Genomic DNA, 26,440 nt, shown 5'->3' with positions numbered 1-26,440 from the left:
TAATTATGTTTCGGACGGAAATTTCAATTTTAGTAATGTTAGTGCTGAGTTACTGTAGTTATGGTAACCCCACATATCGGAAGCATTTTCTTCAGATTTTTCGTTTTTTCGTTATTTTTTTCCTTATTATATTATTTTTTTTTCCTTATAGGGTTATTTTGTAGATTCAGTTGGTAACTAACTGCAAAACAATTAAAAAATAAATAACAAATATTTTGTCAGTTTTTGATTCTTTTTTGATTAAAATAAATACAACATAGATATAAGCTGTGAAAGTTGAAATACGGGCCGCTGACCAAAAATACGGCATATAGACAGATCATGCCTTCAACAACAATTTGTCAGGTTATGAACTTTTCTCATTCTGAGTAGAGCACAATTTAATAATAGATAATGCATTTCGGCATAGATCACCGAGTGCCAAATACGAAACATTCAAGGAAAACTTCTAATTACTTCCTTTGTTAGTGGATCAAAAATGTAAAACTTTGAATTTTTGATTTTTATGAAACAAAATACATACCCTACATAGACACCAGATCTTTTCAACTGTGAACTCATTTTCGTGCTTATATTCTTGTTATTTTCTTTTGTTCAAAAGTTTGCCCTTCTCTGAAATTGTCTTGAAATTGTCTCTACAAACCTTATATACTCCGTTTTCGTTTTTTTGGAAACCGAAAAACAAAAAATTCAACTCTCTTTTTTCGTTTCCTTGACTAAAAAAATAATCTTTTTTACTTTTTTTTCCATTTTTGACAATTCTAAAGTTTAATTGTCTTTTTTCCGTAAATTGTTCAAAAAATGTTTTTATCAATTTTTAAACCCAACTTTTTGAGCTTGTAGATTTTTTTGATTTACAAAAAAAGGTGAAAACTGAACGGTGACAGTTAAGTAAAACCTGATTTTGTGCTGCTGCAAAAAAAGCTACATATTTCGCTTTGTTTGCAAAACTCTGTAATTTAAACTAATTTCTACGTCACAAAAAACGCATCTAGCATCGTAGTATCAAGAAAATTACTTCCAAAATTTGTTTTTCTTGTTTTTTTTAACTTTAAAAATTCCAACAACTTGGGAAATTTTCTACTTCTTTCCCACTAAGTTCTATCATACTTTCGCACCTCATTACCATAACTTCCTTTAGTTTTTTGGTGTTCATTTAACTTTACAACAGACAGTCGTCATCTGAAGACTTATTTGTTTTTGACAGAATTTTTTGCTACCTAAAACAATACAACACATGTTTTTCCTACTCGCATCATTAAATCTAAAAAACAGAGAACCTGCCGAAAACAGACATGATTTCTTAATTGCAAGGTTCCCCTTTTCACATATTATTTGTGCATGTGGTTGATCTATTTTTTTTCCAATATTTACATTTTAGTAAAAAATTAAATTTTCTTATTTTCAGAATGAATATAATTTCTGACAAAGAAATCCTCGAAGTACGAACCTCTCAAGTTTTCCGATTCAGTGTATACTTTATAGATACTTCCTGCATTATTTCTATGGCGGTTACAGTCTTAGTGAGTTTGACTTTTTTGTTGTAGTGTCAGTGTTGGATGGTCTGGAATGGTCTTTCATTTCTTTATGAGGAAAAGGGAGTATGTGGTGGTGTGCTACCTGCCTGAAAGAGAGTGAGAGGGGAGGTGTTATGCCATCTGCCTGTATGTAGCATTGGCGGTGTGCCAAGTATATAGTGTGTGGCGATGTCCTACCTGCCTGAAAGAGAGTGAAAGGAGGTTGCCTGCCTGTAAGTAGCATTGGCCATGTGCCAAGTACGTCTATAATTTTGCCATCTCCCACCTTTATGGCGTTTTTTTTTCTGAGGTTTGCTAAGCTATCTTTGCTTTCGTTTTTTTTTTGTGCATTTTGATAAACTTGGAGCTTAAGTTTTTTAACCTGTTGCACTATCGCTCAAAATTTAAATGAAATTTTTTGTAAAAATATGCTAATTTTGTAATTCAAAAAAGCGGTAATATAGGCGTACGGTAGGGTTACTGTAGTTTGGGAATTTTTGAATTTGCAGCATTTGTAGAGGTTTTGGGTTGGGGGTTGGTGGTGGATACCGGCGAGGTATTGTAGGAGTTGTACTTATTGTATTGTATTATTATTGTAGGATTTGCGTGGTTTGGGAAAATTTGAATTTTAGATTAATAATTTGGTTAGGGGTTGGTTAGGGATAAAGTCAAAGTACTCGTACTGATGTAATGATACTGAGCGTTCAAGTTAATGAGCACGCTAGTAAATGAGGGTTTGCCTATTAATTTATTTGGCTGAGCAATTTAGCAATATTAGCTCTCAGAAGCATTTTATATCGGATGCAAAATTTGTAGATAAACCAATTTTCAGCTGAAAGCTTACCTATTGCCAACTTCCAGGAGGTTGAGAATTTTTAATTTTATCATTGGTCATCGCTATACCAAAAGTTTCGACTAAGTTCCAACTTTCCATACACTCAGAAGTAATGCATCACCTTGTTTCAGGCAATATTCCAACTTCATTCAAAACAAGTCTTCAATCCTTCAACCACCCGTCTATTGATCACTGATCTAGTGTTCATAAATATTCATAACTTATCATATATCTTCCTACAAAACTGGTCACTATTCCGGTCGTTTTTCTATCAAACTGCCAATGATATTATGTTCAAAAGTGAAGAATGTTGGCCGCACCACGTGACTAATGAGTTCACTAAAGTTGTTACAGTATTCAATCAATTCGCATTGATTATTAATAGAATATCAGTGACGATTGACAGTAAAAGATTTTCACATGCAAATTATGGATTTCTTCTTGCCATACTTTCGTTAATTGCAAGTACGGTATTCACAGCTCAACAACATTTCCTTGGGCCAATTCATGGAATGAGGACTACAAGTTGCTTCCGGGAATCCGATGTTGTTTTGGACTTGAAAACGTAAATTCATTTTTTTTTTGCGGCAATTCGCCGAATTGCCGATTTGCCGGAAATTTTGATTTTCGGCAAATTGTCACTTCGCCATTTGCCAAACATCAATTTCCCGAAGTTTTTCGAGTAATTTGCCTTTTGAAAATTTTTTTCCGATTTTTCTATATTTGATAGAATTTACTTACTTTTCATTAAAAAAAATGTAAAAAAGATGAAAAAAGAAAAAATATGCGTACAATTTTGCCGATTATAATTGCCCTTCTGAAATTTCCAAAAAAAAAAACGCAAAACCACAATTTGCCAAAAAATTTCGGCTATTTCCATTTTTCCGCCAAATTTAGCATATCGGCAATTTACCGGTTTGCCGAGTTGCCGGAAGTTTTCAATTCCGGCAATTTTGTCGACAACTTTCAAAAAAAAATCAATTGTTGTATTTTAGAGAGCATATAATTCCATATCTTGCAATTTGTCTTACCTCAATAGTTTGCTCTTTGCTTCTCATCATTTATGTGAAGAAGACTCAAAAAACGTAGGTTTTCATTTTATGATTGTAGGAAGGCAGGCAGGCATTCAATAATTCAATTTTTCCAGAAAAACGTACGACATTGAGTCTGAATATACAAAAAAGGAAGCCGTAGTTTCAAGTATTTCCGTGGCAATTCTGGGAATTATTCAACTGGTTTTATTTTGCTTCTATGACACTTTTCTTACGATTTTCGCAAAACTTACTGCTGAAAATCCAAATGTTCATGATACAAATATTATTGGATGGTTTTATGTAAGGGTTTTTTTTGAAAAAAAATTGAAACTTTATTAATAACTTTTAGTTTTCAGACATCTCCATTGAATGCAATTATTTCTCCCACTGCCGTATTTTTATATATTTCATGGATAAAGAAAAATAGACAAATGCATATACGAAAAATGACAAAAGTCAATAAATCTGAAAATGGTTGTCATTTTCAACAACTTTCTGTAATGTGGAATAAATGAATTTTGATGATTTTTTGAAAAATGTTTCGCACCGTGATTTGGTTCGCAATGATGTCTGCTTCTATAAAAAACTGCAAAATTAATTTCGTCAATCTTGTGACACGTGGTTTTACTGGAAAGTATTTAAAAAGAGTTAACAATAGTCTAGTTTTCACAGAAATTTATTTGGAATTTCCAGATTTTCAAAAGTTTACGCTTTGCAAGTTGATCAGCAAACAACAGCAAATTTTTGCTGAAAAAGTTCCATAAGCTTCTGAAAGTTTTAGAACACTTTTTTTTAGAATTTGAGATAATTCGAACTGTGGAAATGCCTCAAAAATTTCTGGAAAGTTCGGAAATGCTCTAGAATGTTTGAAAAAGTTCTGGAATATTCTAAAAGAAAATTCCGAATTTTTAAAATGTTCCCAGAATGAAAAACTTATTGGACAACAACTAAAGTTATAAAAACTAGCATTTTAAAATTGATTTTCTGATACTTTTCCCCGACTAACATGCTTTTAAAGTTTCCGCCGAAATTTAACTTTCATCTTAAAATGTCTTTACCTTTTTGTCATAATAAAATAAACCAAACCTTGATCTAACATCAGTCCGACTGGTTTATTGTCCTAATATTGGGTTTACACCAACCCAACACCCATTTTTCCCCGTCAGAGAATTAGTTTATTGCAATCTGAACTTTTGCTTTTATGCCAGATTGTTATTGGTTTTTTCGATCTTGTAATTTGCCTAACCTTAATAATTTGCTCTTTGTTTCTTATAATATATGAAAAGAGACTCAAAGAACGTAAGTTTTTACTTGTAGGCAGACTGGCAGGCACTCAATAATCCCATTGTTCCAGAAGAACCTACGACTTTGAGATTTGAAAACTATTATTTTTTAGGGTTTAAAAGTTCAGTTAAGTTTTTCAGGAAATATTAATTTTCGAGAAAACAATATGTTGTTTCAAAATTCAATTATCTCACCAGTCGCCGTTATTTTCACTTGCGTGCTTCGTGGGTTTTAGGAAACAAGTCGAGTGTTGTAGCTTGTAGATATTCTTAGTTTAATTTGAATGTTTATGAAAACAATTTTTACTCTATTTTAGGCAGGCAGGAAAACGTGCCTACCTGTTCTCAATTTCAGAGAGCATGAAATTCCATATTTAGCAACTTTTCTAAATGATTTGGTAGTCAGACATAAAACTTGCCTGCCTGGTAAATTTTATAAATATGAGTATATTCACCTTCCAAAATTTTGTTATTCTATTCAAATCCTACTCCAACCTATTATTAACTCTAAAGTCACCCTTGTAGTTCTGTTTCGTGTTTAACGCTTCACGAGTTCTCACAAAATTCATAAAGTATTTTCAGTTTTTTTCAAGTATCAAAAATTTTTGTTTTTAGGGTTTTTTTAGAAGTAGTTCATGTGAAAATTGCACTGGGTACAAGTTGGGTAAACGTACTTTTTTCTTAAAATTTCTATTGACCCGAAATGCCTGCCTGTCTACTTTTATTGCAACATCCGCGTGCTTCTTGCCTCCACGGGTACGGTATAAAAGTACGATTAATTTAACTTTAAACAAAGTACTAAAATTGAAAAATGTATACTAATAAGAAAATAGGCAGGCACGTAGGCAGAAGCCACATTTCTTTAAGTTTCTGTGTTCTTATTTCTGAGAAATGAGCCAGCTGAACATTGCTCTGACTAAAAACGGCATTCTTGAAAACTACTAATTGTTCAACTGAAACCGAAACAAAATAGAAATTTTTCATTCTTATAGAGCCAAGCTTTTGAGGTCAGCAGTGCGCTTGTTAGATCATGTTTACCCCCAAAAAGTCTGGTTTCATTTGTTAATTTTTAAAAATAATTTTTCTAATTTTCTTTAGCGTCAGGAAAAATCAAGCTTTGCAATATATTTTAGTGCACTTTTTTTACTGCTCATTATTTCTGAGGCGGAAGTTTGGCTTACTTGTCGAAAAAGAAATATCCAAACCACCTTGCTTAAATTTCACAACATTTTAAGCTTGTTAATGTTATAATGTAAATTTTTTCCCAATTTCTAAACTTCTTATTTTGGGTTTAAAATTCTTCAGATGTTTCATTACGTGTCACTTCCCATCATTTTATTTTTCTAGAACCAAAAACCAATGGGTTTAACTTGTGACGCTCTGAATCTCAAATCTACTAGGAATTATGTTTTTTCATGAATATATCATTGCTTTCGTGATTAATAAGTATCGTTCTTTGAAAATTTGAAACTCAGAAAATGTGAGAAAAGTAATTGACAATCTGTATGTTTTTGAAAACATATTCTATACCTATAATTTAAACATTCGAGTCAGAAAGTTAAAATTCAAAAGCAGATTAACTTACGACTTTCCGTATTTTAGCAGAAAATACGAAAGTTTGAGAATTGTGGTCGTATTTTTTGTCAGTGTAAAAATTTTCAAAATTTTCAATCAAAGCTTTGGTGCCAAGTGGTAAAGAACATGATCGAACTTTTTTAAATCAGTCTTGCGATTAATTTATCAATTAATTTTAAATTTTTTTGAACCAAACCAAACTCTTCAAAAACCAAAAAATCATTATCTCAATTGAGAATTTTTCTACGTGAATATTCTCATTTCACTATTGTCCCTTGGGGTAGATCATTGAAAGATGATCCCCAATTTTTTTGTTTTTTTTGCTCCCATTAATAATCAAAACCACCGGACGAAAATCTAGTCTATAATTACACTTCCCCTGTTTTTTCTCATTTTCCCTCTCACGAAACACCTAGACCATCTAATTTTCAGAGCTTCTCGAATGGAAGACTACGCGGAAAACTCATTCAATGTAATTCCAATTTCAATGGAATACATTCGGGATTTGAGAACAGCTACTTCGTTCCGAGTTTATGTGATTTATATCGATTTGGTTTTGATTTTGGCATTGTTTTTGTCGATTCATGTAAGTTTTTGATTATTAGAAGTGCAAATACCAAAAAAAAAAAACTTCTCAAGAGATGTACTTGCTTTTATGCAAAAGATGGTCATTATAATATGTACCTAGTTTTCATGTATTCCAAAAATTTCGCTGTAATTCTTGAAAAATCTAAAAACTTGTGACCAGCTTAAGTTTGATATTTTGTCATGTTAGACTACTATTTACTTTGATAGCTTGTGCTTCAGTTATTTTCAAATTTGTCAAAAACGTTCAACTACAAATATATAAAAAAGGTTTAACCTATATGTTACTAGTTGAACTATTTTTTTTATAAAACCAATGACATACACTGTCAAAGTGAAGTATTTGAAGTTTTCAACGAAAACAATCCGGTAAAAATCTGTTTCATTCCAGGCAATCCGTGAGTTGACGTCGAAACAACTGTTCAGTAAATCTATCACGCATCTACTTATTGCTAGTTTGGTATATGGAAATGTGCATAATGCGTCCTACACTATTATAGAGGTAACTTCAATGTTGTGTTGATTTTAAACTTACCTATGTCTTACTTTGTGTACTTCTAGTAGAACTCTCATTGAACTAATTGAAGAGTAGGCAGGCAGGACTTAGATTCCATTAAAATGGCTCCGGTGATCCTTGATTATACATCAGATCTCCCTGTCTAGTGAAATTCGAGTTTTGGTGCCATAAATTAAATACCTACCATTGTTATTAATAAACTAATTACTAATATTTCCAGACATGGTCTCTCTACCGATCGTTTGCATATTCAGACAACATGACAGCAATTATGTTCACAAGTGAAGAATGTTTTGTCCAGCACGTCTTGAACTCATGTGTACGGTTTTTGTTTATAGCCATTGAGCTCGCTCTGAATGTTGATAGGTTAGTTGGTTTTTCAGAGAATGTAATTTTTTACAGAGTCTGTATTTTTATATGATTTCAGAATTATAGTCATCTTGTTCCGGAAACATTTTCATTGCTATCCAGGTGTTCGTGGTGAAATCTTGAATATTTTAGCGGTAAGTTTGACTGAACCTAGTTCCGTTAAAATGCTGTAAATAGCTACAAAAATTGAGTGATTTTTCAAACACTGGTTTTTTTCTGTGAAAAATTGCTTCGTTTTAAAGGTAATTCTCTCATTTGCACTCGGCTGTCTTTTACACCTAAAAGGTCCACATCCTGGAATTGTAACTACTAGCTGCTTCAGAGAAACAGATATAACAATCAATCTGTGCTCGTAAGTAGCTCATCAGTGTCCTATTCAATTCAAAGTATACTTTCAGTACAAATCTGACGTCATACACTATCCTATCTGCTTGTTGTGCGGCCCTTGACTTTCTGATGATGTGGTACACGTGGAATGACCGGAAGAAGATCAACTATGATTTGAACTCTCAATATCTGAAAGTGGAACAACATCATTCCCTAATGGCGGTTTCATTGAACTCATTGCTTCAATTGTTTGTAACTTCAATTTATGCAATTAGTATGTTTGTATTGGCAAATATGTCAATGACGAATCCGGAACTTGGGAATGCGAACCTGTTGAGGTGGTTCTATGTGAGTTGTTTGGTGGTTTTTTTTTAACTAGCAGGCCTAGCAGATGTGGGGAATTTTCTGTAAAGTTTTGAAGTGCCTAGAGTGGTATAAAAACTGGAACATATTTGACAAAACAAATTTTTAAAATTTTAGAAGTTTTACTATGGTATTTGGTCATTTTGGCCTCACTGGAACTACTATACTTTTAAAATTCAAAAAAATCAGAACATTTTTCAGACAACACCATACTCCACTCTATTAGTTCCTATTCAAATAAAAGTATTCATTCAATGGATTGGGAATCGCAGAAAACGAAGAATCAACACTGCGACAAGAGTATCACTGACTCAGGATGGATATTTTACAAAACTTTCGGATAGTTGGAAGTAATTCATTTGCTGGAAATATGTTTTTTTTTCATACTCAATAAATATTTATTGCTTTTCTCCAAGTAGCAATTCGGTTGGAATTCGGTAGAATTGGAGAAAATACTCTAGAATTATTGCATAACAATAGCATTAGTCAGAAGCATTTTTGAATTAGAAATAGTAAAAAACAGGTGAAAAAAGTCCTGGTCTGGTCTGGAACTTTTTTTGTTTTTTTGTCTGAAAAACCATGTAGTTTAAGTTTTTCCGTTTTTTTTTTCAGTCTGCAATAAAGAAGCATTTTCGAAAAAAAAACGTAATAACTTGATTTAAAAAACCAAAAGCCAATAATTGGGAGGACCTAAAATGGAATATCGCTAATTTTTAACTTTTTTTAAAAGTTTTATTAATTTCCCAAACACCTGTACTTTTCTGACTTTCTTTTTTTCGTACCGTGCCCACTTTCACTAATTTTCAGCATTATATTTCTTAAAAATTCTTGAAATGCTTTAATGGATAAGGGTCCCCAAATTCCTGTCTATACCAAAGATCTGAAATCTTTTCTGATTTTTAAATGGAATTGTTAATTTTGCTTGCTCTATTGCAATTGCTTGTGCTTTTTTCAAGCCAATTTTTTTTTTCAAATAGTTCTTACTATTAGGAATTAAATTGTATTTTTATATCTCATTTCCTAGGAATTTATTTGTGTTGAAAATAGTATTAGAAAAATTCAATTTCTTGAAAAACTGCAAGCTAAAAAGCTCTAAGAAAAATGTGCACGAAAAGCTCACTTTTTGTAATTTTTGAGAACTACCTAAACATCTTGGGAAAATTTTGTCTGTTTACGGTTTAGTTTGCAAAATTTGTAATATCATTAAATACCAAGAAAAAAAATTTGACATATTTTTTCAAGTGAACCAATTCTAATTTTGAAACTAGACACTACTTATTCTCTCAAGCGTATAAACATTTGATTTGTCATTTTCTATGGATCTATATGCTTTCCTTCTTCTGCATTTTTTTCAGAAAGCTTTCTGATTTCCGTGTCTGCTAAGTATTTTAAGTTGAAGTTTGTGTCTAAAACTACAAAAAAAATTAGAAAAATGCCCGATTTTGTCTCTCGGGCCCAAGTGCAGTTCATCATAATAGCGGTTTGATTCTATTGAGCGGAGACTCAATTCCAACCTGAAATGCGTATGATTTCAGGAATTATGTCTGTCTCCTTTCTCTGAAAATTTTTCTTATGCCAGATAATTGGCTGGAAAAAAGTATAAAAAGTCTAGAAGTATTTTTCTGGAAAATAATTTGTCATTTGGTTGAACTTTTCAAACGATTGGAACTTTCTTTGCTTTTCCAAAACCACAGTAATCTTACAGTATCCCTACACTACTACCACAGTATCTTATGCATTCAAAACAGAAAAAACTCACTTTTTTGAAAACAATAGTAATACTACAGTACTCTTACAGTATAACTACAGTACGACTACAGTATCCCGGCTATGTTACTCCAATAACCATAACAAAATCCCTTCAAAGAAAAACAAACTCATGTTTTTCAAAAAAAAAACAATGAAAAACACTGCTTCTACAGTACCGCTACGGTGATCATACAGTACTCCTATATTAGCCCTAAAGTACTATTACAGAACTTCTACACAATTCCAGTACCCCTACAATAATACAGTAATCCTTTTTATATTTCCTTTCACTCATTTCTTAGTGCTCTATTTTTGCAGAATCGCTTTTGACTTTTTAATTTTTATGATTAATCATATAGTTTCAGTTCAATTTCCATAAAATCAAAACTTCATAAATCCAAGTATCAGATCGTATGATTTTGCGTCAATCTCATCTCCCAGAAGACCTCCTCTATTGACTCAACTTAGATTACATATATATATATCGTTATTTTGCTAGACTCGAGTTACGGATGAATAACGTTCTTGACTGATCAGAAGAAACGAAATCACTAATTTATTTATTTTGACTTTCGTTACCACTTGTTCTACCTTTAATGAATAACTCTACCGAAACTCTATTGGCAGCCAGAACTTCATTGCTATACCGTGGCAATGCACTGTTTCAGATATCAATTTGCATTCTGACGCTGTACTTTTCCGGCAAGGTGAGAAAGATTTTAGATTAAAATATAGTTGAATGCAAATGTATGTCGAAACTTATATCACTGATGCGTGCAATTTTAGTCTGGCAATTGCGATTTTGACATCACATCGTTAGAAGTTTGAGAAACCGTTTAAGAATTTCCAAAAAACTATATTTGAAAAATTAGATAATTTTAATCGCGTAGATGCTCACAAGAAAGACAAACGGCAAATGGTGAACCCCGTAAAATCAACATATTTGAATTATTAGCCATATAGTGGGGGTATTCGTTTAGTCGACACATCGTCACCCCACCATAAACCCGTCAAAGATGTGGTCTATGGCCGTCCACGTATACAATTATTTTGAAACATTCTTGCCTCTCTGGGATCTTTGACTATTTGACATTCTGCTCGTTAAAAATTAAATTGATCTTTGCTTGAAAATTTAAGCCAAGACACTCCTTATCAAACTTTGGAATTGAACTATTTATTTGATTTAGAAAATACAAAACAAAAACAAAACATCAAAGATTCTAAGAATTTAAAAAAGTGCCGTAAAATGCCAAAAAAAAAAACTGAGTTTTTCTTAAACCTGAAGTATTCAAACTTGTTCTAAACATTACTTACTGAATACTGCAGAGATCGTACTTATTGTAGCCTATAGTGAAAAATGGTGAGGTACTAAATCAAGGTGAGCGGCACATTTGCTGAGCTCGGTAAATTTTGAAATTTGCCGCACACAAACGATCAATCGAAAACCAGTGAACTTTGTTTTTTCCTTTAACTTTGGCACTTTTTGAGCTCCAAAAAATATTTTAAATTTACCGAGTATGACGACCACGGCAAATTTGCCGAATTTGCCAAGCTCACTCCTGTACTAAATACTAGAATAACACTAAAATAATAATCCATTCATTTAAATGTTTAATTTTTCCTAAAACTATTTATTCCAGGCATTCAAGGTCCTATACCGTCGTTCAGTTTTCCATATATCGACTCATCAACTCCTTTTCATGAGTATAGTATACGCGGACTTTCACGCCATTAGCTATGGTTTTCTACAGGTTAGTGTCAAGATTCTGGAATCCAACAAAAAAACCAGTTCTAATCTTGAAAAGCTATTATTTTTCTAGACAATGACCGTTAATCACAAGTGGTGGGTCGTGTAATTGGTGATGTCTGTTAGCGAGTAAATAAATTAAAGTGACTAATTGAAACATTTTTCCGTGTCTGGGAAGAGTCTGAAGCAGTGAGCAATGATCTTACGAAATTAATCAGTGCACTTTCGCAGAAACAAACAAAATAAATATTCTCACCTAATGAACCTTAGCAACTGTTAAAATGAGACCGTGGCGAGACCATAAATATTTTCAGGCAATCTCCCTTTACCGTTCCGTGGTCTTCTACGATGATCCTGTTATGATTATGTTCACTGGATATGAATGCTATGCAATCACGTGGACTGTCGGAGCTGCCAAAATGCTCATGAGCTTCATTCAAACTGCTCTTACTATTGAAAGGTACACTTTCAACCCCAAGTTCCCGAAACTTTAATTTTTCATTTAGAATTATTGACAGAATAATACCTCTCGTTCCAAAGTTGAAGCCATTCAAACGTCAAGGATTGTTCCTGAACGCGTTTGCTCTGACAGCTGGTATTTCCACAACGATATACAGTTATTCGGAAGGACCAACTGGTTATAAGCTGGCTTCGTGTTTTATGCAAAAGGATATTCCATTGGATAGAGTGCTGTTAGTCATTTTTAAAATATATTATAGAGTCGCAAAAAATCCGTTTTTGAACCCGATGAGGAAACGCGGGTCTCGTTAGGCATTTGGCGGCAAAACCGTAAATTCAAACGGTTTTGTCAATTTTCACGCAATTTTTGTTATCGCAATTTCGCCTGAATTTGAGGTCTCTACTTAAAGGCGGACGGATTTATAAAGATGGGCCTCGGCGCGCAAAAGTTTGTGGTATTGAATTTTTGTCCAAATTTTGTGATTTTCTTTCTATTTTTGTTGAAAAAATTTTTAAATTAGTTTGAAAATGTGTTTCCTATTTGCCAGCTCAAAAAAAAAGCAAAATGATTGAAAAATGCCGCAAAAAATCAAAAACGGTCTACCACATACTTTTAGCGCGCCGAGACCCATCTGAATAATTCCGTGCACCTCTATGAAGGCATGCAAAAAATTTATTGATTAATCATGGTTTTGATGCTGAAATTAATGAAATTAAATTTATTTCACATGTATTTTTAAAAAAATTATTATTTTCACATACAGAAATCGAAAAGACTAAACAATTTTGGAAATCGGCGAAACTAATTGAAAACGTTATAAATTGATCTTTTGGTTTTGCCGCCAAGTACCTAACGAGACACGTGGTGACAGGCGGTCTCATTGCGGCTTGATCTAAAAAAAAAATGCGGGAATTTTTCTCACAGAAAAATGTGACGTCAGCACACTTTTAACCATGCGAAATCAGTTAAAAAGTCTGCGTCTCTTCTCCCGCATTTTTCGAAGATCAAACCAAAATGGGACACTTCGCCACCACGTGACGAGACCCATGGTTAGGAGGCGGAGCATTTTCAATATTTTCAATACATTTTCAACACACGTCGATTTCTATAATATCTGGAAATAGTAATAAAATCCCAATTTCAGATACACCCTTGGCATGTATTTTGCCCTTTCTCTTCTATGCCTTCTTGCCAACCTCACTATCATTTTCTCAATTTTTAAATCCAGCAAGAAAAGTTTCAATTTGAAAATTCGATTCAATTTCCAAGAAGTCAAGAATTCCTCGTTCGCTGTCTCTCTCATATCAGTTTTCCAATTTGTTGCAATGACAGCTTATGTGGCTTCTAGTCTTATTGTTATCTACTATAGACGAGATATTCCGCACGAGTATTTTCATAATATTATCCTGTGCATCTACGTAAGTCTGAAACTTCAACTGCATCTCACATGTCCACCGTTTTCAGACAATTCCCTATGGCGGATTATGTCTACCACTCAGCGTGATCTACTGTACCAAGTGGATTTCTGATCATCGAAAGATACAAATCGTCCAGATGACGAATACGAACAGAACTGAGACGATGGATGGAAGGATGTCCCAGCTCAAAAATGCGTGGGATTCTTTGGCTCCATCGACTCCGACGAAGAAATACTGATGTTTTTCTTGTTTTTTAGGGCTCCATGTTTTTCTGAAAATATTAAACAAAACGGGTTCATAACTTAAACTTAAAAATTAACTATGAGATGGATAAAAAAGAACAGACATCGAGCATTACAAAAGAAATGAGTTAGCGGGCATGTTTCAGGAATGTGAGATGTGGGAAATTGTGAGCGCTTTAGTTCAGCACCTTCAGACGATCGCAGAGCAAAAGTTTCCTCTGTGGAGTGCCTCGGCTGCGAAGTCCGCCGTGTCTCGATTCCAATGGCGATTCTGAAATTACTTTTTTAAAAACGATAAAACAATTAGCCAAATAGATAAAACATACGTTTCTCTTGTCTTTTAAGACTTTGCGATGGCGTTGCCATCTTTCTTTTCGCGCCGGCAACCAATGGAGAAAATGTGGCTCCGAGACGGTGTCTTGAATAAATTGATCCATTCTCTGTGCGTTTTCTTGTCGTCGATCCGTGATTTGTGAAGAATTTCGGGGAAATGGAATCGGTGCAGAACGAGGAGACGGTTCTGACAAGATCCATTGAGCTTCCGGAAGTCGAGCGCATTGCGCGAACACGTGGAGAAATTTCAATGTCACTGGAGGTCGATCGTCTTGTTTGAGGCCTTCCATTCATAGAAGAATCAGGCGATCTAGCCGTGTTTCTCACAAGATTCGAGTCGTTTGATGTATTCAAACGGAGTCGCTTTTCTGGCGACAAAACCATCGATGATTTCATCAACTCGTCCAAGTGATCCACCTAAAATTAACAAAAAATTAAATTCACGGTTTTTTCAGAAAAAAACTACATTTTCAACGGCTCTTCTTTTCGACGCGTGTCTGGTGACTGGGCTCACAAATTGGTGCGAGTCTTCGAGACTTCCAAACTGCAATAATAATTAATTTATATTCATTTTTAGAAATATGATAAAATACCTCACTGGAAGCCGACGTGTTGTAGCCGGACGCCTCCGATTCTTGCTGCTGACTCGACATATAACCAATATACGAAAATTAACTGAAAATGTTCAATTTATTTAACAAAAAATCGGTTAAAAATCAGGAGAAAAATCAGGAGAAAAAGCAAAAAAAATTGAAATTAAAAGATCTTTAGAGGCTAGGGTACTGTAGATCCTTCGCGTCGATACCTGCGCAGTAAGATAAAGTGATGCGCCTTGAATTATTTTTGTCGAAATTAGCGGTTTTCAAGCAAAAGAACATTTTAAATTTAATTTTAAAATAAGTTTTATTATTTTTAGAACCAATTTTTTTTAAAGTTTTAAATGTGTTTCTAAATATTTGCTTAATTTATTTGATTACCGTTTCATTCTTTTTCTGATTTTGATTGTGACTACGGTATGCAGTGAGAATTGCGGACACCGCATTTGATTTTACGACAAGTTTTATTGTTTTTTTTAAACAATTAAAATTATTTATTTTTTTGCAGATTTTTCTGTTCCTTCGCAACATCAGCTTCAAAGTTCAACTTGAAATGGTTCAAAACGATGGACAGCTCGAATCCATCTAGCCTACCGCTGGAAAAATCTTCTGGAAATGTGCAAAAGGTGCGTTCTTAGTTGAATTTTAAATTAAAATATTAATTTTTCAGGGAAAACTGTTGAATATCTGGTCGAGGTGCATTGCCCAGCCGTCATCATTTTTGGGATCATCGATTTCTCGTTTTTGGGCTAACGCGGATATCAAAAATCGAGTCTGCAGTGCTGCAATCGGTCGAGTGAACTTTGTGTCAAAGTAATTAAAATTTTTTGTTTTATTTTCCAATATTCTAAATTTCAGATGCCTCAAAAAGTTCCCCGAAGTATCGCTCAGTTGCAACATCAGTGCCAGCTTATCACTCAACACTGGGAAGGAAAAAGTGAAGAACGAAGACTTGGGTAGGGAACTGGAAATTTTTCAACCAAATTTAATTTTTAATTTACAGAAAAGCAAGAAAGGTGCCACAAGGTCGCTATGATAGAATACGAGATTCAAAATCTGGAGCGCCAGCTGAAGAAGAGGCAATTCTAGAATATTACCCGCACAAAAACCTAACCCAAAATTATTGTAATAACCTATTTTATGCAAGCTTATTTGTACTTGAATTTTCGCAAATTTTCGATTATTCTGACTTTATAAGAATTCAATATTCAATTTTAATAAATAATTAAGGAAGTGAAATGAATTAAAAATTGAGCAAATTATTCAGAGCATCTCAAGTTTTTTCTCCCCATCAATCACATCATTTGCTGGTTGGAGGAGTTGTTCGTCGGTCATTGCTTCCTCGTTGGCTGAAATAAATAATAATAATTTAATGCTTATTAGATATTTGTAAAATATTTGGGGAGCACAAAATTCTGACTATGAGAATGCGTATTGCACAAAATATTTCGTAGCGAAAACTACAGTAATTTGTCAAGGGACTACTGTAGCTAGCGCTTGTGTCGATTTACGGAGCTCGATTTTTTTTCATGCCCGTAAATCAACACGCACAGTAGCCAATAAACGAATTACTGTAGTTTTCGATACGAAATATTTTGCGCGTCAAATATGTTGCGCAGTACGCATTCTCAGAATTTTGTACTCCCGTAATAGGGGAAAAACTCACGAATGCTCGCAACGATCCGCGACAATCTGTCCAAAGAGTTTCGCCGACGCAGATCGACCGCTGAAATTAGCAAATTGAATTGGGTTTTCAAGAAATATTATTATTGGGACGCAGAAAATCGATTTTGAAATCGACGTGCAAACGCGCTCCATAGCCAATTGGCAACGATTAAATTTCCGGTTTTGCCCCCTAATACCTAACGAGACCCATGGTTCGGGGGCGGAGCGTTTTAAATACGCCATGGAGCGCGTTTTCACATTGAAAACGGAACATTTCAAATTTCACTAAAATAAAAACAAAAATAGAAACTACTAACTTAGTTTTAAGAAGGAGCTCACCGTTCCCGAGCTTATGATGATCTCTATCGTCGTCCGAATCCGTCAAATCATCATCGTCAAACATATTTTCTGGATTGTAAGAGCTCGATGCAAAGTGAGAGGAAGTCTGGAAACATTATCATTGTTTAAACGATATTTGAAAAAAAAAAACGAACCACATAATCGTGAGGTGGAGCTCCATTAATCTGCTGTGTCATCTGCAAATGCTGGTTCTGCTCCATAATCTTTGTCATTTTTCCGGCTTGTTGCAGCATTCTTTCTAGATTATTGATATAATCAATTGCTGATCTGAGAATCTCGACTTTAGGAAGACGTTGATTCGGATTCGGACACGTTCTTTGCTTCACAACTTCAAAAGCTTCGTTGACTTTCCGAAGACGCCGTCTCTCACGCATTGTTGCCGCCTTCCGTCTGTCCACTGAAAGAACGACTGCAAATTTGAGGGTCTAATAATTCTAAAAATCTCTCACATTTGGTTCTCCGCGGTCCACCGACACCGGCTCCGCCAGCAGTAGACGTTGTAGTGTCCTCATGTTGACTGTCGACTCGGCTCTGAATTATGAGCTCTGTGGCATTTGGTGTGCTCTTTTCCTGTTTGATAATGATTGGCTTCACGTCTGACGAGTTGGCCACGGCTGGAACTGATGCGAAATCTTGAGATCTGGTCACATTGAAATTGGCGAAATCCGAGTAGAAAGTGGTAGGTGCAGTTGGAGCATAGGACGGGAGGTAGTAAGCTGGCTGGTTTCTGGAAATTGGAGAATAGTTTGTACAACATAGGCTCAGGAGTAGGCTTAGGCTTAGGCGTAGGTTTAAGCCTAAGTTTGGCGACAGAGGGAAAATTTCAAATTTCAAGGGATATCCAAAAAAGAAAAAATCTAGAAAATCATAAAACTGCCACAATTCCTTAGATTATTTTCTAAATAGTAGAGTTGGCTTGTTTCGATGGCTTCACAAACTTCTTGAGCTCTAATTGAAACCATGTAATAGTTTCTATGTCCTGTGCCCTTAGCCACCTTGTAGTACCCATTCTGTCTGTGATCGTGGCGAGACCCACTAAGAAAACGAGCGCGTACCTTTAAAGTAACCTCTCCCTTGTGTTTACCGCTATCTGCTCTACTAATCCCACCTATAAGAGACTCTATCAATTTCAAAGGTGAGAGTGAGCCCCGTCGAGAAAGAGGAAACGTGAGATCTATCATTCACCTCTGCTGCCGTATCCTCCCGACAGCAGTCGTCTGCTTTGTAAAAGAATCCACCCGCGCCTCTCTAACACTCTCTCTGATCTCCACACTCTCTCTCTCTTGCTTCCCGAGAAGCTACCTTCTGAACAATCCATCAAATTGCCGTTAAGACGTTGATGGAGGCTAGAAGATTACGGTATCCTATGAGCTTTGATGTACAGATACCTAGGAAACTTTTCTAATATACAGGAAAAGGAGTGCTTTACTCGAAGAACAAGATGTGTTCGGGAGTTCCGAGGATGCTCTCAGCGTAATCGACAATTGTTTCAGTTGGCGGCACAGTTGGTGCTCTCGCAAGGAGCAGCTGAGATAAGTCAGTTGCGGCGCGTTTGGCGCGCAATTGCTGCAACTATATCAGGTGCCAGCAGTTCATTTCACCCGTCATTTCGCTTCCGGAGGTCGCCTCTCTGAAGCTTACGCTGCTTTTTACTCTTGTTACTTGAACAAATTCATTTTTGAGATCTCTTCATTTCTTGAAATAACTCTTGTTTTATCTCTCTCTGAAACACTGCAATCCTAGTAATTCAAATTAGAATGTTTCCTATTAGCGATTTATGTTTACAACGGGTTAACCCAGTCTACGAATTTTTCAAGAATTGAAAAGAAAAAGGAAATAAACTAAAATGGATTAAAAGGCCCAAGTTTGCACAATGTAAACACCCCCCTCCCTTTACTATTCCCATGACCCATTTCATAAATTCTCTTCTCCCCTTTCCCTACTACTTCGATTTTTCCATCCCCGCATTCCCCTATTAATCAATAGCATGCAAAAAGCCTAGCCGCCAGGCTCCTGTACAGAACAAATAGCCTCATCTGGTGCTCATTATAACCTATTTGTCAGCAATAGGAAGGAGTTAGTGACAGACGACAAGGTGGTGGTATGTACATAGAGTTATGGTTATAGGATAGGATAAAGTTTTTTTGGCAGGGTAATACCCTTATATTTTTGTTGACGAGCTTTTTTGAAATTTGAGTAGTAACTTTCTAGATGGTTTCTAGTTAGCATGCCGCAAGTAAGACAAGAGTCTATTTTTTTTTTGGAACTATGGTTTAATACATATACTTATTGTAGCAGATAAACCCTTCATTGTTTGAAAAGTACACGCGAGGTTTCTACTGCCTGTGACTCGTCATTTCCCAATTTTTGAAGCCCGAACCACGAGAGCTTGAGCTTCTCCCCAACATTCCTCTAGAACTATCTAAGATCCACTCACCTATAGATATCATACTGCGTATTGGCATAATCAAGAACTTGTGGAGCTGGCGCAGCGAAACTTGTCAGTGTGGTGATGTCATTTGCGGTGACACGTGGACTCGAGTTGTAGTAGATGCTGGTGTCGTAGGTGTCACTGGGCGCCGATTGAGTTGAGGTTTCCGTGTTCATTTCTGGAAAATTATTGGAAAATTTGGAAAATGGTAGAAATAGAAAAAATATTAAAGAATATTAATAAGTTGAGACAAAGTAAAACGTGTTTTTTTTTTTGAAAAATAGCATATATAGCGATTTAGGTTAGGTTCTACTTTGATAACCGACATTTCGATTCCCTTATATTTTAACAAACAATGGTCAGCTACCAAAATATAAAGGAATACTTTTCAAGTATTTTGTCAGTTGACTAGTTTTTGATAAAATCAAAGAAAACTGAGATATACGCTGTCAAAGTACAAAAATTGATTGAACCCTGGAAAATCGAATCTTTGGGGCTATGGTACTTCTTATATGCATTCTGCTCGGCTTTTTGAGCAATTTCCTAATTTCTACACTGTAAAACTCTACCTTTTTACCTGACCGTATAAATCTAAAAAAGGAAATTCTAGAAAAAGGTATATGGGGGAAGTCAGTTGTGTAGGTGAGCAGGCGCGTCTCTTCATCGGACCTCGATGAGCACAACTGACACTTCAACAATTGCTCACTTCCCTCTCGTTTCTCAGGGTCCCTCCCCGCCCTGGTGCACTGTTTCGGACCCTTTGGCTCCGCCCAATTCGGGTTACGGTAGGTTTGAGCACTCTGAAGATGAGGATGATGAACGATTGAGTTGCTCATAGACGCGACAACGATGATAGCTTTAGCTTTTCGTTGGCTTTTCGTTTTTGTGTTGAGTTGATTGGCGCTAATTGCTTCTCAAGATTTTATCGTGTTTGTGTGAGAGAAGTGTGGGGAGTGATGTGGAAAATATAAACAAATCGGCTGGAAATTCTCGGCTGAAATTCTGGAAAAAATTTTGTTTGATTTATATTTTTAAGAACTTCGATTTTATTCAGATCTTTTTTCCTGTGCCTTAATTGATCTACTTTGATGGCTCATATCTCGGTTATTTTTATTTTTATTAAATATTTCCTAACTACAGAGACCTAGAAAAATATTTGGTGCATGGTTTACTTGTTAAACTTATTTGATAAAATCTGAGACAAACAAGATATGTGCTGTCAATATATGTACCCAGGAGGTTCAATACGAAGTGAAAAATATAGAAAATTTTTTTAAACTTTTAAACTGTTTTAGGTATAGGTCATATAGCATAATTCCAAAAAAATGTTAACAAAAAAAATTGGTTAAGAAAAAGCTTACAAATTAGAAAGATTAACCTATAATTATAAAACTTAAAAAAACTCCAACAGAATATAAAAAAAGTTTTTTCAAAACTTCTAGAGGCCACCCAGCTTGATTTCGGAGGTTACTAAAATTTGTTTTCTTTTTGAATTGCTTGTTCAAAAATTATAGAATTATATAATCTAACACTTATTCATTAAAGCTCATAAATATTATTGATTCGAATTTAAACACCAAATACAATTTATTCTAATAAAATTTAATTCCACCAGGACATTCCCCTCTTGATCCGGTCAAATCCAATCAAACACGAGCTAATCTACTCTGAACAAAAACATCCGTCTTTATTACAACCCAACAGTATTCTTCTTCCTGCTCTCGGAGCACTAAAAGAGTTGAGCCGAGAGTTGCGCAATTGGCATCCGTTCCTCCGCTGCTGCTACAACCGACACCTTCGGCTCTTTGAAGTTTCCGAATTATGTAAAAGAAGAAAGGGCGGTTACCTGTGTGTCAATTGGATGCGTGTTAAACTTTTAAATTTATTAGGTAGCATTGATTGGCAAAGGAACAAGTCATTGGGTCAGAGTGCGGCAAATTGGATGGGAAATTGGACATTGGAAACGATGAGTGGAAATCGTGGGGTTTCTTGAAAACCTGAACTTGAAAAAGTGGAAAATTTTCTATAATTCGAGAAGAAACGTTTACAGACAGTTCAGGTACTAAACAGCTGGAATTGATATCTTTCTGAAGTTATTTTAAGCTTTCAGATACCCTTAGATTCTGTGAAAAATGGTTTTTGTTTTACAGTTTTGAAAAAATTTTCCTGAAATAAGAGCGTGAAAATGAACAGTTGTGTTTAGAAACATTTAAATAAATACTAAATTTAATTTTTTTGCAAATTCTGATTAAACAAATAATTTAAAGTTAGACGTTTAAAACATCTTTTAATTAACATTTTTTGGAGTGATGTATTTTTATATTTAGTCATTTTGAAGTTATAAAAGCTAACCTTTAAAGCCAATTCACTGAAAATCTTCAAAGTGTGAATATGTTCACAACGTTAGTAAATTTTTCACTATTTTCACGCGAGATTTCTTGATTTTTGTGCTTCCACAGAGCTCTAGAGGTTTTCCATTTTTAACAGCAGAAGTATTTTTTACAAAATTCTAAAAAATATGAACAATTCGAATAAAGTCTTCTCAGATTTCTCACCCATCCAAAAATCTCTCAAAAATCTCTTCTCACCTTATTTTTGTCGTCAGTTGTTCGCATTGTCATCCCCATAGCCATAAACCATCGGACCGTCAAAAAGTCATGGACTGTCATAAATATGTCTTCTTCTTTCCTTTTCCAAGTTTACACCCCCTTTTCACCCTCATTTCTCACCCATTCGCCAGACACCCCCTATAGGCTCTCCGAATGCGGGAGGTATCGTAAATCATGTGAGGAGACTTGAGTTCAGGTATTTTGCAGACTCTTCGGGAGGAGCACATTCACGTTGTAAACCAGCAGAAGACCGAGACACCAGAACATGTATCTTTTCCAATAAATTTGGCGGTCTCCGGAGGAGCACGTAAAATTGGGTGATAAAATGAAATTAAACAGAAAAGAGATAAAGAAAAGTTTCAGGACTTTGATTGCAAAAAATCTAATGTTGGGTCTCACCACGACCTATATTATATGGCCTAGAAAAATATAAATCTACGCCAGTCCACTGCCAAACTGTGAATTTCAAATTTTGGAAATTCGAAGTTTACAAAACAAAATTAAAGCATTAAAATCTTCATTGAAGAACACATATTACACACTAACTAATCGAAAATGAAAATATATACAGAAAAAAATCATTCAGAATCCCAAAAAACGCTTATTTCACAGAATTCTGATTGTGATCCAAACCTCGTCGTGTGATTTTACAAGAATATTCAACGGGAGACACTGTTAGACCGAGAACTCGCTGAAAAAATTTATTTGGAAAAGGAGAATATTTTTTGGCAAAATAGTTTAGAAACTAAATGGAACAAACACTTAATTTTTAAACAATAGAAAAACACCTAAGATTATTTACCCCTACAGTACCCTTCCGTACCCCTACAGTACCCTTCCGTACCCCTACAGTACCCTTCCGTACCCCTACAGTACCCTTCCAGCACCTACATTAACCCAACACTATAAATGACGTACTCCTTCAGAACTCCTAGAGTACCCTTACAGTATCCTTACCGTTCCTATGCAGTAACCCTAGAGTACTCCTACAGTTCTTCTACAGTACCCCAGGAAATACATTTTTTTGAATGTACCTAGTCGTGTAAAACTATAAAAAATTTTAAACTTGAAAATTCTAGTTGAAAAATTTGGATTTCCAAGTTTCAAACAAACCTCAGTCGTCACATCATCCGCCACTTCAAAATTGAAATTTTGTATTAAATTTGCAAAAACCAGGTACAACTCTGCCCGAGCCAATGATTCTCCTAAACATTGCCTCCTTCCAATTGAAAATGGTAGAAATTCGTCAATCTTTTTCACATTATTATCTTCATCCAAAAACCGCGATGGATTGAATTCTTCTGGATTTTCGAATATTTCAGGATCATTCATCAAAATTGAAATTTGAGGAATTATAAGATCTCCTTTTTTGAAATTATATCCATCGATTTCAATATCCTCTGCTACAGTTCTCAATAAATTTATTGGAAGAATATTTGCAATTCGTTGAATTTCATTGATTGTTGCTTGAACATACGGAAGCCTTGTTCGATGTTGAATTTCAATCATTGGCTGACCAATACTGTCTAGTTCAGCTTGAACATTTTTCTGTACTTTTTGATTTTTAGCCATTAGAAGGAAAGCCCATTTCAGGGTGGTTACGGTAGTTTCCATTCCAGCGAAGAATAGGTCGAGTAGCAGCATTTTTAGTTGTTGGTCACTGAAAATTTTGAATTTAAAGTATTGTGTGGGCCTTCAAAGATTGCCCTTTAGAGCTCTAACAAATATTTTCAAAAATAAAAATTTGGCGGGAAATTCAAATTAATTTTCCAAAAAATTTGGGCTGAAAATAAAATTTAAAAGTTTGAAAATTGTTAATGATTATAATTTAATTTTTGCAGAATAATGGGAAATTCGAAATTTTTTCTTCAAAAAGAGTTTTTCTGGATTTTTCAGATAATTTTTTTAAATATTAAGTGAAAATTTAAAAAAATCAAACAATTGTGCCGGAAAATCATTTTTTCGCAATTATGGCGAAATTTCTATTTTCTTTTGGAGAAAATAAAATAACAGAAAATATCAATTTTCCATAGTCACAAAAATCAGGAAAATGTTTTTTTTTCCGAAAATTTACTAATAGTAACAAAATTTGCGTCCTTTTCAGAAAATAGTATTTTGTTAATTTAAAAAAATAAGACAAGAGGTCAAAATTTTAAGGTATGCATACAAATAGGCGGTAGGCAGGCATGCCTGAAAACTCACTCAAAAAATCCGACATCTTCTCCATTTCTCTTCCTTTTCTCCACTTCAATCATATATGCATATGTCAAATCTTCTGGCTCTTGCTCAATCATTTCATCTTTCCAATTCATTCGATGCCCCTCAATTTGTGTTTCTAAAAATTCCAACAACTCATTCTTAATCCCCATCAATCGATTCCATTCTCCATTTATAATTGGAATTTTTGAAGTGACTGGAAATGCAATGTATGCTCCCATTATAGGCTGCATAACTGTATGTGATTGATCATCGAGGAGCTGGTGGAGACGGTGCATGTAGGAGTTGTCTTGGTTGAAACGGAGACCGAAAAGCATGTTATTTATGATATTTCCAACGCAAACGGCAATAGAGGGGCAGAGATGAAGCTCTTTGCCATCGAGTCCGCATGATTTTTCCATATGGTTCATGAGAGATGTCACCTGGAAAATTTGGGGTAAAATTTAATTATTTTGATAGCTCATTATCCTATTCTTTGAAAATATCTAGTAAAGTACAAAATTATCAAAAAACAGATTTAAAAAAAAAAAAAAAATATTTTCCTAATTTTTAAACAAAATGAACTAGTAAAGAAAACCTAGAAATAAGCTGACGAAGTTTTAAAAAAAGATGCAAGATTTTTAGAAAAATAGTAACATTTTGGGAATGGCAGCAAACTGTAAGATAACGTTTGGATTTATGGCAGCATGTTGAGTATTGCCCTCGCTTCAAATTTTCAGAAACGAAATCAATTCAAATTTTTTAGAAAATTGGAAGCTTCGAAAAAATAAAATTTAAATTTAATGCCAATTTTTTAAATATATTTTTTGTTAATTTTCTTTTTCAAAAAAATTGTTGTCGATTTCCGGAAACTCCAAAAATACCTCAAGAGTAATCATTTGCTCCATCAAAGGTTTTCCAACTCCAAAATCCCTCAACGTATGTAATGCAAATCTTCTCTGCTCCCTCCATTTGTTCCCATCGATTTGAACAATTCCATTGGAGCCTTCTGAAAAGAGAAGAAAAGGTGAAAAGCATCCAGTCAGTCAAGCGTTATAACATGAATAGTGTCTCCAAAAAGCGGAACTTGCACTCAATTATAACACTTTTCGCGCCTTTCTAGGATTTTTTCCTCTTGTGGTCATTAAACTAATCGCTTTAAAGGAACATACCCATAATTGAATCAGTGACGAAGTTACGCCAACGATTGGAAAATGAATCGGCGTGTTGGATGAAGTATTTCTTGATTGTTGGTAAGTCGGATACCTGGAAAATATATCTGCAAATTAGAAATGTCCTCAATTTTCCGAACTCTCTGGATTTTTCTGTTCTTACAAAAAATTAAGTTTTCCATGAAAATTTAAATTTTCTATTTAAAATTTCACTTGTATCTCTCACTATCTGATTTTTAAATCTCTCGAAATGACTCACCATAACCAATGGAATCGGGCCTATCCAAACAGTGAATATCCCTCCGTATTGCTGTTTCCACGATTGGAATAGGACGTCCACATTGTTTACTGGAAACAAAAATTATATTTAAGTTTAAACATTTTTTAGTCAAAATTTGGGATTTCTAGAGCAGTAAGGGAATTCTTGGAGAACCAATGTGTGGCCAAAATTTTTTTAGAAATTTAAAATTATTTAAAAATTACCATTTATAAAACTTGGCATATTTCCAGCCACGAGCCATGGTACTGGTCCATTTGGAAGTCTTCTCCTCTTGTAATTCAGCTCATAAATTGCATACAGGGTTATGCAAGTGAGGAAATAGATGTACGTTGCCTGCAAAAAGCTGTCATAATTATGATATGGGGGAAAAAAATTATAGACACAAATATACTTGCCGGCCTATAAGATACCAATGCCTACATATGAGGCAGCAAACACCGGAGTTTACCTGACTAGGCAGGAAATAGGCGATAGGCATGTAGACATGCCCATATACTATTTGAATTTTAAAAGCACAGATGCTAAAATGAAATCTTTCAAAAACTCAAAATAGTCTAAAATTCCGAAATACCACAAAAGACAAAGTCAAAACAATTTTCAATTTGTTTTAACTTTTTATTTTTTTTTAAATAAATTAATTTGAATAAATCCCCCAACACTAAAACACACCATATAATTATCGAAGTTGAGTGTTCTCATAATCCGAAAATAAAGAAAAGTGGTGGCAATGGTGAGGAGAATTGCATTTCTTAACGACGGCATCTTCATAAACAACAC

At 34.6% G+C, this 26,440-nt stretch overlaps 7 protein-coding genes and 1 non-coding gene across 10 annotated transcripts; 5 read left to right on the top strand and 3 right to left on the bottom strand.

Annotated features, from left to right (window-relative positions):
- Positions 1 to 1,409: 1,409 nt before the first annotated feature.
- sra-33 (Serpentine receptor class alpha-33) lies at positions 1,410 to 3,915 on the top strand (the record flags this gene model as incomplete). Its single annotated transcript, NM_062401.7, has 5 exons — positions 1,410 to 1,523; positions 2,484 to 2,917; positions 3,348 to 3,437; positions 3,500 to 3,686; positions 3,743 to 3,915. The coding sequence occupies 5 exons, from the start codon at positions 1,410 to 1,412 to the stop codon at positions 3,899 to 3,901; spliced, it is 984 nt and encodes a 327-aa protein (NP_494802.3). The 3' UTR covers positions 3,902 to 3,915.
- Positions 3,916 to 6,670: 2,755 nt separating this feature from the next.
- On the top strand, positions 6,671 to 8,813 carry sra-32 (Serpentine receptor class alpha-32). Its single transcript, NM_062400.3, has 7 exons — positions 6,671 to 6,830; positions 7,221 to 7,331; positions 7,567 to 7,712; positions 7,774 to 7,849; positions 7,958 to 8,067; positions 8,114 to 8,390; positions 8,607 to 8,813. The coding sequence occupies exons 1-7, from the start codon at positions 6,687 to 6,689 to the stop codon at positions 8,757 to 8,759; spliced, it is 1,017 nt and encodes a 338-aa protein (NP_494801.2). The 5' UTR covers positions 6,671 to 6,686; the 3' UTR covers positions 8,760 to 8,813.
- Positions 8,814 to 10,750: 1,937 nt separating this feature from the next.
- On the top strand, positions 10,751 to 14,017 carry sra-35 (Serpentine Receptor, class T; the record flags this gene model as incomplete). The annotated part of the gene is made up of 6 exons (NM_182233.2): positions 10,751 to 10,861; positions 11,795 to 11,905; positions 12,216 to 12,361; positions 12,408 to 12,593; positions 13,506 to 13,779; positions 13,826 to 14,017. 6 exons carry the CDS (start codon positions 10,751 to 10,753, stop codon positions 14,015 to 14,017), a joined length of 1,020 nt encoding a protein of 339 aa, NP_872033.2.
- Positions 14,018 to 14,061: 44 nt separating this feature from the next.
- On the bottom strand, positions 14,062 to 15,029 carry B0304.2 (uncharacterized protein). Its single transcript, NM_062399.4, has 4 exons — positions 14,948 to 15,029; positions 14,821 to 14,898; positions 14,348 to 14,771; positions 14,062 to 14,292 (listed from the first exon to the last, which is right to left on the bottom strand). The coding sequence occupies exons 1-4, from the start codon at positions 15,005 to 15,007 to the stop codon at positions 14,198 to 14,200; spliced, it is 657 nt and encodes a 218-aa protein (NP_494800.1). The 5' UTR covers positions 15,008 to 15,029; the 3' UTR covers positions 14,062 to 14,197.
- Positions 15,030 to 15,428: 399 nt separating this feature from the next.
- On the top strand, positions 15,429 to 16,190 carry B0304.4 (uncharacterized protein). Its single transcript, NM_062398.8, has 4 exons — positions 15,429 to 15,576; positions 15,621 to 15,763; positions 15,809 to 15,906; positions 15,954 to 16,190. The coding sequence occupies exons 1-4, from the start codon at positions 15,517 to 15,519 to the stop codon at positions 16,037 to 16,039; spliced, it is 387 nt and encodes a 128-aa protein (NP_494799.1). The 5' UTR covers positions 15,429 to 15,516; the 3' UTR covers positions 16,040 to 16,190.
- Positions 16,125 to 20,077, bottom strand: hlh-1 (Myoblast determination protein 1 homolog). 3 transcript variants are annotated; one of them, NM_001381393.2, is made up of 7 exons: positions 19,976 to 20,077; positions 19,413 to 19,584; positions 17,425 to 17,702; positions 17,110 to 17,372; positions 16,955 to 17,060; positions 16,617 to 16,676; positions 16,128 to 16,299 (listed from the first exon to the last, which is right to left on the bottom strand). In NM_001381393.2, the coding sequence occupies exons 2-7, from the start codon at positions 19,580 to 19,582 to the stop codon at positions 16,214 to 16,216; spliced, it is 963 nt and encodes a 320-aa protein (NP_001367340.1). In that variant the 5' UTR covers positions 19,583 to 19,584; positions 19,976 to 20,077; the 3' UTR covers positions 16,128 to 16,213. The 3 variants fall into 3 exon arrangements, with proteins under 3 accessions (NP_001021892.1, NP_001367340.1, NP_001021893.1); NM_001026721.3 differs by lacking the exon at positions 19,976 to 20,077 and having other exon boundaries at positions 16,125 to 16,299; positions 17,110 to 17,384; NM_001026722.5 differs by lacking the exon at positions 19,976 to 20,077 and having other exon boundaries at positions 16,933 to 17,060; positions 17,110 to 17,384; positions 19,413 to 19,588.
- Positions 20,078 to 22,517: 2,440 nt separating this feature from the next.
- Positions 22,518 to 26,440, bottom strand: cyp-23A1 (CYtochrome P450 family). Its single transcript, NM_062396.7, has 8 exons — positions 26,333 to 26,440; positions 25,867 to 25,996; positions 25,643 to 25,731; positions 25,384 to 25,477; positions 25,096 to 25,220; positions 24,218 to 24,654; positions 23,129 to 23,675; positions 22,518 to 22,706 (listed from the first exon to the last, which is right to left on the bottom strand). The coding sequence occupies exons 1-8, from the start codon at positions 26,423 to 26,425 to the stop codon at positions 22,617 to 22,619; spliced, it is 1,605 nt and encodes a 534-aa protein (NP_494797.1). The 5' UTR covers positions 26,426 to 26,440; the 3' UTR covers positions 22,518 to 22,616.
- Positions 23,652 to 23,762, top strand: B0304.10. The gene has a single exon (NR_050998.1). It is a non-coding gene; the product is annotated as an Unclassified non-coding RNA B0304.10 (non-coding RNA).

The sequence above is a fragment of the Caenorhabditis elegans genome, chromosome II, assembly GCF_000002985.6.
Source record: "Caenorhabditis elegans chromosome II".
In the NCBI taxonomy this organism is placed as follows: Eukaryota; Metazoa; Nematoda; class Chromadorea; order Rhabditida; family Rhabditidae; genus Caenorhabditis; species Caenorhabditis elegans.
This window is presented reverse-complemented; position numbering and strand designations above follow the sequence as displayed.